General features: G+C 37.4%; 1 protein-coding gene across 2 annotated transcripts in view; it reads left to right on the forward strand.

The window, feature by feature from the left end:
* The first annotated feature begins 2,714 nt into the window (after window positions 1-2,714).
* The window catches only part of ppp3ca (protein phosphatase 3, catalytic subunit, alpha isozyme), a 31,755-nt gene continuing 22,148 nt past the window's right edge, over window positions 2,715-12,321 (forward strand). Inside the window, exons 1-2 of one of the 2 annotated variants that reach the window (XM_055043424.1) lie at window positions 2,715-3,107; window positions 10,021-10,221. In XM_055043424.1, the coding sequence (XP_054899399.1) occupies window positions 3,053-3,107; window positions 10,021-10,221 (256 nt within the window). In that variant the 5' untranslated portion in view covers window positions 2,715-3,052. The remainder of the gene's footprint in view (window positions 3,108-10,020; window positions 10,222-12,321) is intronic. The other variant, XM_055043423.1, reaches the window with a different exon arrangement.

Consider the following 12,321-nt stretch of genomic DNA (forward strand, 5'->3'; position numbering starts at 1 on the left):
GATGGTACTGTGATGGGAATTGATCATATGTCTAATTATAACATATTCAACTAATGAATAGTGAGCCTAATGAATACAGAACATGGCAATCTCTGGCACCAAAGAAAAACAAGTCCATTGCAAACCATTTCTTTTGAGATAAAACTGGTATGTATTGTCAAAACTCAAAGACACGTAACAAAGGGAAATTTTTTCACTTATGTCTTTGCAATAGCAAAATGTGCCTGTTGTTGTAATTGGGGACGAATTGTTGAAAAATCTGTCTTGAACATTTTTGAAAGGTCAGCGGTTCAACTCCACCCCATTTCTCAGGTAGTTTCATTCTAATAAGAAAAGTTAAACTGTGTTCACAGCTCACTGATAAACCAAAGATATCAAAGACACTGACATCATCTTAAAGTCTAAAGGTGTGTATTTGAATCGTTGCTTATATAAGAACTAATTGTTAACGGCCCTTTCCTGTAATTTGGTGGAGCTCTGGCCTCTAGTTCTCCTCACTGACCAGTGCTAAAAAAGTGATGCAACATCACTTTAAAACATGTTGATTCTCAAACAAACATGAAGGATATTTTTTCTGAATTGTTTTTGATTCTGCCAGTATATTTGATTGATGTTTGATATCCTGTTGGCACACCCATGTCTGAACCAAGCACTCGCCTTCGGATGAAAAGAAAAAATTGTATTGATGAGAAAACTTTTACAAAACAGAGAGTGAATTTTACAACAACAATGTCAAGTATTTTTAGAGGAGTCAATGTGGCGCTTTGAACAAGCTGTCAGGGGCTTCAGTATCATGCTAAGGGTCTGTGCAAACTGGTGGAAGTAATGCAAATGGGGGACGTTTAAAAGGTTTTAAAAAATAATATTCTTAAGAAGAAGTCCAGTTACCTTTTGCTTAACATGTTGGATTGACATGTACTGGATGACAGAGTCCTCATCAGTGACACATTTGGATTTCCCAACAGGACAATGATTAAAACTAATTAAAACTAGTTTGGGTTGTGGAATGGATGGAGCTGTAAGTTTCTGTATTGGTTCCAGCCTCTCCTCCAAAGTGGTAGGTATCAGGAACCAACTACTTTAAATTAATCCTAATTTTGATAACTGGAGAAGTGAAGTAAACAGTAAGAATTATGCATGATGTTTGTTGAGAGCTTTAAAAAGAAAACCCCTCAGTTTTTAGTTTTCATCACATTTGTTGCCTGTGTGTTTCACATTTAAAAAAGAATGGTTGAAATGCCTCTTGTAGACCAACATTGCTAAAAGTCTAACAAACTCAGTTCAGATGACTAGATTTTCTGCTTGAGCTTAAAACTTTTCTTGAGGAACTTTTGACTTTCCTGCTTGACTGATTTGCCTTGCAGACAGCTGAACCAACTCCACAGGCCAGAAGTTACTCTGCTAAACTCAATCCGAATGCTAATTGATCCAAATTGCTTTGATTCATGGAGATTACTTTCAAATTATTTGCAGGGGAAGTACATTTTACAGTTATTCTGCACTAGATTGATTTTTAATCACTTGAAACTATAATTGTGGCTTGTCCTTCAGTTCCTTAGACTAATAGACCATTAAATGATGTTGACATCCAGCCAGTCAGTGTTTCGCATTGTGTGGTTTCCAGTTTCTGTGCACAATGTAGTCAAACAAATCATGTAAAATATTTGTCTATTCTGTTTGTTGTGCCACTTAATAGAAGAAGGTTTCCATGAAAAATGATGCTTTGGATGATTGAAAATTGGACATCGCCTTTAATGCACCATCCCTGCATTAAACTTAATGATGGCTGCATCGTTCTCTGGAGATACTTTTCTGCATCAGGAACAGAAAAGCAGGCCAAATGTATATTTACTTATTAAAGTATTCCAGCAATTTACAAAATATGTCATTAAATAAATAAATAACTGAATGTGGAAATCACTCTTCAAACTTTTTATTCATTGTATGTTCCAAGGCATGTCAGTATAGTTACTGATAGATGGAAGTGATATTCAGTTAAACTGCTGTGAAGGTTAGACAATTTAATACATAAACTATCAATGTATTAGTTATGCATACATTGATATTACAGATATATATAGTAAACATAAAGAAAAAGTAAATTCAAATAATTTGACCTACTTATTAATGTGTGCAGAAATAATTGTTTTGCACATTTGTATATGTTTGTGAATATTTTTTAACTTATTCAATGCACTTCACAGTTACTTTGAATTGTCACATGTATGAATATTTCTCTGGGTAATTATGTATTTATTCAACAATGGCAGTTTGGAGAATAAAAACTGGTTGGAGCTCATATTTGGTTTAAGTGCTTTGTTTTCTTTTGACAGCAGTTTTTTTTATTACTTTTTTTTTAAATAGCTTCGAAGGTAAATTCTATAATATGTGTTAAAGCTCACATTTAAACACTACCGTGCGTTAGTTTGTGACGCAACATTCCAAAAAATCACATTGAGGTTTGAGGTTCCGACGTGACAAACAAAACAATTACAAAACATTTGACGGTTTTGTGAAATAATCCGCGGGCTTGCAGGTATGAATCCAACCTGCGTTGACTGCGGATGCTGCAAAAATGTCCACGAAATATTCCAACCGGCCTGCAGGCTTCTCATGCTGCGCAACCACATTTCCAGAATACCAGGATTATATGGTTCTGCGGCGTGCGTGCGTGGGGGGCAACCCCAACTCACCCTCCATCTGATGGCAGCATCAGGCAGTCCCGTGAAACGCTTGCGTGGGAGTTCCCTCCACCGCCATGTCGGGATGGTGCACATCGCTCCCTTTCTCCCTCTCTCCCTCTCTCTCTTTCTCCACACATCCTCCCCCACATTATAACAGCTTAGCACGGCAGAAGTAGATCCTACAGCATCCAGCAGCCAGCATCCCTCTATCCCTGCCTGGGGAGCAGCAGTCCTACCCGGCGCAACACCGTGTGAGTGATGCCACAGCATCATCCGCATTTCGACACCAAATAATCGAGAGTTAATCCCGCAAAGGAGAGCTTGGGGTGAGGGAAAATTTGCTTCAGCCTCGAAGACGACAACTGCCCATGAAGATGTCTAACGCTGACACCGTCTTAAACCCCACCGATCGGGTGGTAAAATGTAAGTTAGCCTACATTTTCCGCTCGGATGTGGCTGCATTACATAATATCCCAGGCGCTGCGGTTAAAGAGGGTTTTGTGTGTGTGTGTGTGTGTGTGGGGGGGGGGGGACGTGTCCTTTGCTGTTATTTTTATCGTGCCAAAATGATTGATCAAGTTGCGTTGGTTGAGAGGTTATAGTGGACAAGAGAAGCTTTGATGTTGATAAACAATCCCAGGTTTCTCTGCTGCACAAGCCCTCCCCCAAAGGAAGTCAGGCATAAAGCACGAAGCATTACATATATCTGTGTATAAATATGCATGCATTCCACATCTAACTGGATCTTTTTGCTGCTGCTCGGTTTTACAGTAGCATAACGTGTAGGCTGTGGCAGGCAGGAGAAGTGAGGAGGAAGAAAAGCTCAGTTGGCGAGCTTTGTGGTAGAAGCTGGAGCAGTGATGCAGCAGGATTTCGTGGGCTTTAACGGGGGCAGCAGAGGAGGAAGGGGCCATGAAATTGACATTTAATGGGATATACTTTACCAGGAGTGAGTCACATTTTAATTTGATTAAGGGGAATAAAGAAGAAGAAAAAAAATAAGGCATGTATGGAACTGATCGATGTGGGATGATGAGGTCCTCACAGTTGCCATAGCTCACTTGGCCCAGCTCATTTTGAGCATGCATCTGCACTGTACATGAAAATATTTTTATAGTATACAGTCCAGTGTATTATCAGGATGGCGTTGCACAGGGGTCCCCAAAGTCAGTCCTCGAGGGCCAGCATCCTGAATGTTTTAGTTCTCTCCCTGGTTCAACCCACCTGGATCAAATGATGGCTCATTAGAAGCCTAAGAAGAACACTGACACGCTGACAGAGAACTAAAACATGCATGATGCTGGCCCTCGAGGACCGACTTTGGGGACCGCTGGCAGATCTATGAGCATTAGAACCAATATAGGCTCAGGATTTGGAGAAACAGAAATTTGTGAACTGCTACATATTTTGTGATAATTATCTATTGAAGCAGCAAATATAAGCTTAAAGTTCACTATTTTTAATAGGTGGTTCTTGCGTAAATGAAAGAGCACCTGCTTTCTGCTGCTCCTCACACTAACAGACACACCCACTCACCAACAAAGCTCATACTACAAGGAGTATTTTCATTATATAACCAACAAGAAACCATATTATTTAACTTCTACTGTCGATTGGAAACGAAAATGAGTGGAGAAGAATTTGTCAGTTCAGGTTTAAAGCCAAGATTTTTAACTCAATATGATAAAATGTTGTCCAGATTCCATAACAGAGACACCAAAACAGCACTTTCATTCAGTGCCAATTCATACTTTGCATGGATTCCAACTTTTGTGTGGAGTAGTTTCTTTCTGCTGCCCCCCACAGGCAGCACTGCCTTTGGCAAAAAGCCATATTGCCCACACATTTAACATAACAAATCTATATGGACAAAGTGATTTAGTTTGATAAACCATTACAAACATACAAGGCATTCTAAAGAAAATCTTTTGACCCACAAAATTTTTCTTCATATTTGCCAAGGCAGCAGCACAATGAATAAAAAATTTGTCATCATCGCAGTTCATGCAAAGTAGATATCCAAATGCAGGGACAGACCATGGTATAAGTAAACTTTGTCCCTGCTTGCTGCTTCTGGCAGAAATTTAACTTAGACAGGACATGTGTACTAGTTGCACATTCTAACTAAAAGCCTTTTATTTTAGTTCTTGTGAATGCAACGTTAGAGGTCCTCACAGTTTCTGTTGTTGTGAGAGACAACAATAGAAAAACTAAACCAAAAGAAACAAAAGATTAATGATGGAGAGAAAAAATGAGTGTTAAGGATCCCTGTTACATGTCAAAGGGTTAACGTTTAAACAAATACCTGCTGTGAGGTTTACTGGAGGTATCCCCAAATTAAATATTATTCAGGGCTTTATGTTTTTAAAATATGAACTGGCTGAATCTTAGTTTTGTAAACCAACCCAATGACTCATTTTAAAGAAGTATTATCTCATCAATCCATATCTGATTACATTTTATTTTCTGACAGTTGTAAATGAAATAAATAATACACATAATTTATATATTTAAGTGTTGAGCTGCACAGGGTGTTGCAGATAGCATGTCTTTCAAATATTAATGTGTTAAATTACTTTAATATCTATTTAGTAGGTTGCAACATTAACATTATTATTGCAGTTGATGAGATAGTCAGTGTCATACTGAAGTAAAAATATTATTGAAAAGTGAATTCCTTTCAATATATCCATTCACAAAAACACGTTATATAAATTACATATACAAGGCTAATGTTAATAAGCCTTTATTTTTGTATTTATGATCAATTTACACTTACACCTAATGAAAACATAAGATTACATTTTATCAGTGAAAACATTTCTAATATGTAGGTTTCATGTCTGAGCCTCTAAATGATTAGATATGACTCTATACACTGCAGATGACCACACTGGGGATGTAGAAAATTCAATATATTGTTCAATAAATAAACAATATATGAATTAATTAAGTAATTGATTAAACAGTAAACTGAAATTGTTGCTCATAAACATGAAGTTAGAACAAAACAAATGAAACCAGTGTTTAGTTGTTGTTGTTTTTCTCTCTTTGTCATAATGTTGCTCTTTGACATATGTCTTATTGTAATCTAATAGCACCTTTTTATTTCCTTTTGGTTGAAATAAAAGAGCTAAGTATGCACATTGTTCATCTGAAAAAGATGGGAATATCAAATGGTTTGCTTTGAGCAGAATGTATCAGAGACCAGCTTGTCTCTACAAGCTCTAATCATCTATGCCAATAAACAACACCAAAACAAAGTCAATATTGTTTTTGCATTGACAGAGAGGGCTGGTGAATTTTAACCAACATACTCAACTTAAATGCTAAACCCGAAAATGCTTTTTCATTACTTATGTGGCACAAATTAAAAATGAAATACTGGAAAGGAAATATTGGTGACAACCACCCTCTTGATTCCTCAATGTAACTGATATTACCAAAAATACTAAATTACACAGAATTAGGAGAAAGTGAGCAACATCTAAGGAAATTGGGGATTAATCGCGTCTGATTTCACCGTGGCATGAATTACTAATATTGCGCGTGTTGAAGAGGGCAGCCGCTTGTATATCTAAGGATGACTTGCAAATTTGAACAACAAAAATGACAGTTGACCAAGAGTTGAAAAAAGTGTGAAGCAAACAGAAAGTCCAAATCAGCACAGGCACACAGCCAGCTTCCTGACTAAAACGCTTTACTTTTGTAACATGAACATGTAACACCAAACACTCTGAACATGTTATGCATTTGTTTCAGTTTTATTACTTGTGTATTTTGGATAAACTATTTCAGGATTTAAAATAGGGAAATATTTACTCACATCCAAATTCGAGTCATTTTCTAGAGGCTCTAAAACATGTAATAGGTTTTGTTATTTCTTTCAATCTTAAAGAACTGAATCACAGAGGCATCAGTTGATCAAAGTTTGCAATCATGACAATAGCAAGTTATTATGTTCTGGTGTAATCACTATGTGAGACTGGGATATTTTTATCCTTGTGGGCATAGCTTTAACCTAAACCAAACGAGGTTTATCTTCAGTTGTTCTTTCACATACACGTTTGACATGATAGAACATAAAAAGCTGTGGTTTCTGCTGGCCAGTGCAGTTTGATTTTCTGCTGAACTGTTAACATTGACAGGCAGGAGGCTATATTCCTACCTGTGCACAATTTTTCCTCACTTTTTCACTTGTTTCTTCTTCCTAAACTCTCTTCTAATGACAGTCACAATGATGAAATAGTTTGACTAGATAGAAGTAGACCAGTGTTTGCTAAATGTAATAAATACATTTTGTTTGGAGGTTCAAATAGTGGAATATCTTCCAGAGTAGACCTTCCACATGGAGGTGCAAAGTGAACCTGACACTCTAGTTAGTCCAATCATGTGGGGCTTTACAGTATTTCCTAATAGGGTCCAGGATCCTTTTTTTTGCAATAATATCTATTACATATATGGTTGTTCTTTTTTTATTTTCTATTGTTCAGCATGATAACCTGTTTTAGGAATGTTTGTCAGGCATCAGGAACACAATACAACACAAATTTTATTCAAAGCTGATTGGAAAATTTGTGCTGTCAGCTGACTGACCGTGTCTGATATATCACTGTCTCCATGTGAACCTCCAGTGCAAATTGCAGTTTTCTGGAGCACCACTGGCTGCACTCCAACACTCGACTGCTGCTGCTGCTGCCGCTGCTGCTGCTGCTGCTGCCGCTGCCGCTGCTGCTGCTGCCGCTGCCGCTGCTGCTGCTGCTGCTGCTGCTGCTGCCGCTGCTGCTGCTGCCGCTGCTGCTGCTGCTGCTGCTGCTGCCGCTGCTGCTGCTGCTGCTGCCGCTGCTGCTGCCGCTGCTGCTGCTGCTGCTGCCGCTGCTGCTGCTGCTGCTGCTGCTGCTGCTGCTGCTGCCGCTGCCGCTGCTGCTGCTGTTGCCCAGCAACATACAGTATTTCATAGCTCAGCTGAGCTTGGCGCTGAGCAGAAGTCAGCTTTTCATCTCTGCACCACACATCTATATCAGTGTACTTGTATAATGTGCCTTTGCTCCTGCAGAAGGCGTTATGGAAGAATATTGCATAAGATGCAGGGATATTATATTTAGGATTTTACTGTTATTACCCATATTAAGAAGACTATTATAAAAATATAGGCTAAATGCATTTTGAGTAAATACACAGCGAGTCAATTTTTTTCTCATAGAATTAGGAATTTATTTGATAATTTTATGATAAATTGTTTTAGAAGAATTAAGAGCTACATTTACAAGGTTTTTACAATGTAATAATCAAAAAGCAAAGCATCTTCTAATTTATGAGAGAGAAAAAATAGATATATGAATATGTGAATATTGTTGTTGTTATTTTTTATTTACTTGCATGCTTTTAATTTTTGGTGGTACAATTTGAGTGCAATGAATAAAGCACAATGGAATGGCCATATTTTATTATCAAGTTTCTTTTTATCCAAATTTGTTCCAAATGTGGAATAAATTGTTCCAAATTGCTAAAGCTGTGGTCAATGTATTTCATTTATACTAAGTTTCAATGCCATTCCAGTTTAGTAAAAAGCAAAGAATAAATACAAATCTAAAAATAAACAATATTGAGATTGCATTACTGTTGGAAAAAGAGACATTGTGTTGATCTACAGCTGTGTGAAGTCAGAGGTCCTGCAATGGCACTGAATTAGAAAATCACACTAAATTTGTATTTACTGATTTTTACAAATCCACACTAAAACAATCAGATAAAAAAGTATGCTGTTATTTCAAGAAATATTTGCAAAAGTTAAAGTTCAGACAAATATTATTGTTTTATTCAACATAGTCTTTTTGCTTGTCACTATGTTTGTGCTGGACAGTATCTGTGAATATTTGCTCAAGAAGTAGACGTTGGAGGTGGTGCACCAAAAATAATTTTTCTGTGTGAAACATACTGAGAACAGAGTAACTAACACAAAGTAACCTTTTGATGTGAATGTAAAGTGGTGTAAAAAAAAACTAAACATTGTAGTGGTTTGAATAATACCATATCTATTAAACATGTAGGCTAATAAATTATTTTATATTCCATTTAGCTTCAGAATATGAGCTTTGTCGCTCTGAGACTAGTTGTTTAGCTTCAGAATATTAACTTTGGCCCTTTGGACTATCTTTTAGTTTCGAGTTAGTTTGGAGTATTAGCTTCAGAGCGTTACGTAAGCTCAGGTTAGAGTTATGGTTAGACAAAACCTTCCTTTGAACAAATAACTTACTAAAGAGTAAGTCATTTGTTCCTCACACTGTTTTTTCTGACTTGTATGCTAATTTTGCAGAAATAAGGTGATTTTGCTTCATATATCATAGTTTGTTTCTTCATGTTTTAAACTGATAACTGCTTTTTATACTGCTTACAAAAAATGAACAGATTTTTGAGTGCTGTTATATGTAGTGGGCTCATTCACTTCCTCTGCAGTGCATTCAACGCTGCTTTGTACTTGCTGGTTAAGTGTCAAAGCACACGTCGCCATCACAGATACACACTGCACCCTGTGAAAAATTTTAGGCCCTTTAACTAAACTTGGAGGGGCTTGCCTTATTATCCCAGGAGTCGTGTCTTTGAGATTTAGCTTTCATTATTAAAGACCATCTTCACCACACTGAGTTCAGAGCCTCTTTCTTTGTCTTTTTTTTTCTCTGGTTGTGCTGAGTGGCCTTGTTAGTTGCACACTGCAGAAATCTGGCATACATACAATTGTTCATTCTCTGAGTTTCATATTGTTTTGGACTTTTAGCATATGTGCATGTTTCCAGTAAGAGTATGTTGGTGCCTTCGTTTCTCATTAATGTAAATTAGCAACTGGACTTACATTTTCTTCCCATGTAAATTATTCACTTTTTTCACGCTTTTTCTGTGCATCTAGATTAATGTTTGTATATGTGCCCAGAAACTAGTTGTCACGCAGATCATCAGCAAATTTTAAAATAATGACAATAATCCTTGCCCGCCATCACCCAAGTAATGATCTGTGCTTGGATTTCACAGTTTTACAGGCTGTCTGTAAAGGCAGGTGACTGGTGCAGATTTAATGACCACACGCTTTAGAAAACTGGGAAGAGTGAACCAATTGCTTGAATGTTTTATGCAGGATTCAGAAAACACAAAACTCCACATCTGCACTGGAATACGTTGCATTAAAAAGCAGATGTTCTTGTCAATATCATACATTATAAACACATAATTTAATAATTGGATTGTCAGTAGCTTGTCAGTAGCACTAACAGTTACTGGTGTTTCTGTTGTATGCCAATTATTTGAGTTACAGTTTTTGCCTCTATGCTCTCTCCTTCCTTAGCTGTCCCCTTCCCCTTAAGCCACCGCCTTACAATGAAGGAAGTATTCGACTGTGAAGGCAAACCTCGCGTAGATCTGCTGAAGGCTCACCTGACCAAGGAGGGCCGTGTGGAGGAAGCCGTCGCGCTTCGAATCGTCAATGAGGGAGCAGCCATCCTCCGTCAGGAGAAAACTATTCTCGACATTGAGGCACCAGTCACAGGTATCACATGGATTAGGGATGTTTGCCAGCTTCTCATGGAAAGCTGAATTAGGTTAAACCTGCAACAAATTTTTTATGATCTTTAGTATATGAAAGACTGTAATTCATTACATTTGTTTTGATATGTCATAGTTTTGAAGAGTGAACAGTGATTTAGCATGTTTAGCATCAAAGCCATGAAGTTTACTCACCTAAATTAAAGTTAGCCATTTCATTATGAGGCAGTTTTATTATTAAACAGTTTTGTTTACCTCTTTCAATCCTATTTAAATCATTCCTGGTGTTTATTTTCAAACAGGGGACAATTACCTGAAAAGGTAATGTACAATTGAGGCTGATGACTCCCAGTAAATTTAGCATACATCTTTTCAGCAGTTATCCAAATCACATTGATATGGCCATCCTAGTCGATGTCTATTCTTTGTTCATATGCATCACTGTTGAGGAACATTTAATGAGTTTCCCTTCAATTTATTTGTCTTTGCTTTATAAGTATGAGAACAGTTTTTTACTTAGCTACTCTTTAAAATGGGAAAGACACTAGATCATGCTCAAATGAGGTAGATGTGTGTTCATCATCATTAGTCTGGAAATCACATTAAGAATAAAGTTTCTTTAATAATAATAATAATTCAATAATGATAATTAAAATATTTGAAATAGCAGAACAAAACTGGATGAGGATTTGAGTTATTGTGGGATATAGTGGGCTGCAGTAATTTTATTGAAGAAGGTCTTAAAAATAAAACGCGTACTATTTAGTTATTGATTTTGGCGCTTGGGCAACAGTTTAATAGACAATAGTCGTAGACAGTCTGTTCTTTGGTGTTCCTCAGGATGAGTATTTTTAGTACATCTTCTTTTGATCTTTATTATTGTTTCAGGCCAGATGGAAATTTACCAGGAGAGCTTTACTGGTTTTGCCCGGGTCAGATTTAAATTTAAAGTAGTTTTTCACTGATTGTTTTAATGAAGGAAGTGCTGCCATCCTACAACTTTTAGGTGCATCCCTTCTCCAACATACTTGAATCAAATGAACTTAGCATTACCAGGCCTCTACAAAGCTGAATGACTGATGGTGTAGAAATTCAGGTGTGTTGGAGTTGGGAGAATCTAAAAGTTGTTGGATGGCAGGTCTTGAGGACTGAATGTGACTTAATAAGGGCACGTTTTGTGCAAATCATGGTTTTAAATTCACTCTGATTCCCAAATGTTTAGTTTTTGGACATTTGATTTGAAACCACTTCACGTGGTTCATTGATGCTTTGTTTACTTTCATATGCATGTTTAATGCAACAAGATGCATGATATTAAATGTACATACAAGCATCAGTATCAATTAATTAGCTCAAGTTCAGCTTAACATTTTCAGAAGTGACAAACTGATGAAAATCACATCTTCAGGCCTCAACCTCCTGGTCTTTATAGACGTTAAACGTTTTGAGGTGAAAATCTTTAAAAGTATTGTGTGCGGGCATTTGTATGTTTGTTTCGTATCTTTGTGAGCTCGGCTGCATTTGAATTTCAATGTGGCTTTTGCCTGCATATAATACATGGGTGTCTGTGCATGGGCCTCCACCTATGTGCGCATGTGTGTGTTTGATTGCTTTAGTCACACAAGCAGTCTCCCACACACATTGCTCTGAGCTTTGAGTGGGCGAAGGCCACTGTGGAGCTGATAGGGGAGACGGAAAAGCGAGAGGAGATGGAGGATGAGCAGGAAAGAACGAGACAGAGCGAGTTGATAATGAAAAATTGAAGGCAGCAAGGAAATGAGATGTAGGTTTGCACTCCAGAGCCATAGTGTTCGCTGTGAAAAAGCATACATCTCCCTGGGGGCTTGGGTTTCTTCTACCCCTTTGAGGTTTGTGCTTCTCATTTCTCAGAAGTAGAGAAAGGAGGCCTTAAAGACCACAGAAATATCTCATTACCATCATGTCCTCAACGTAATTGCTCAAAGTGCTTCCATAATTATTTAAAGGTCTCGTCAGTAACACAAATCATCTTCATTATTTCCAAACTATAAATGTATTTTTTTTTTACATTTTATACAAAAACAGACATATTGCATGGACAAAATCTTGCTTTACTCACTGATGA

This window comes from Poeciliopsis prolifica, unplaced genomic scaffold, assembly GCF_027474105.1.
Source record: "Poeciliopsis prolifica strain line A6 unplaced genomic scaffold, Auburn_PproV2 SCAFFOLD019, whole genome shotgun sequence".
NCBI classification, from domain to species: domain Eukaryota; kingdom Metazoa; phylum Chordata; class Actinopteri; order Cyprinodontiformes; family Poeciliidae; genus Poeciliopsis; species Poeciliopsis prolifica.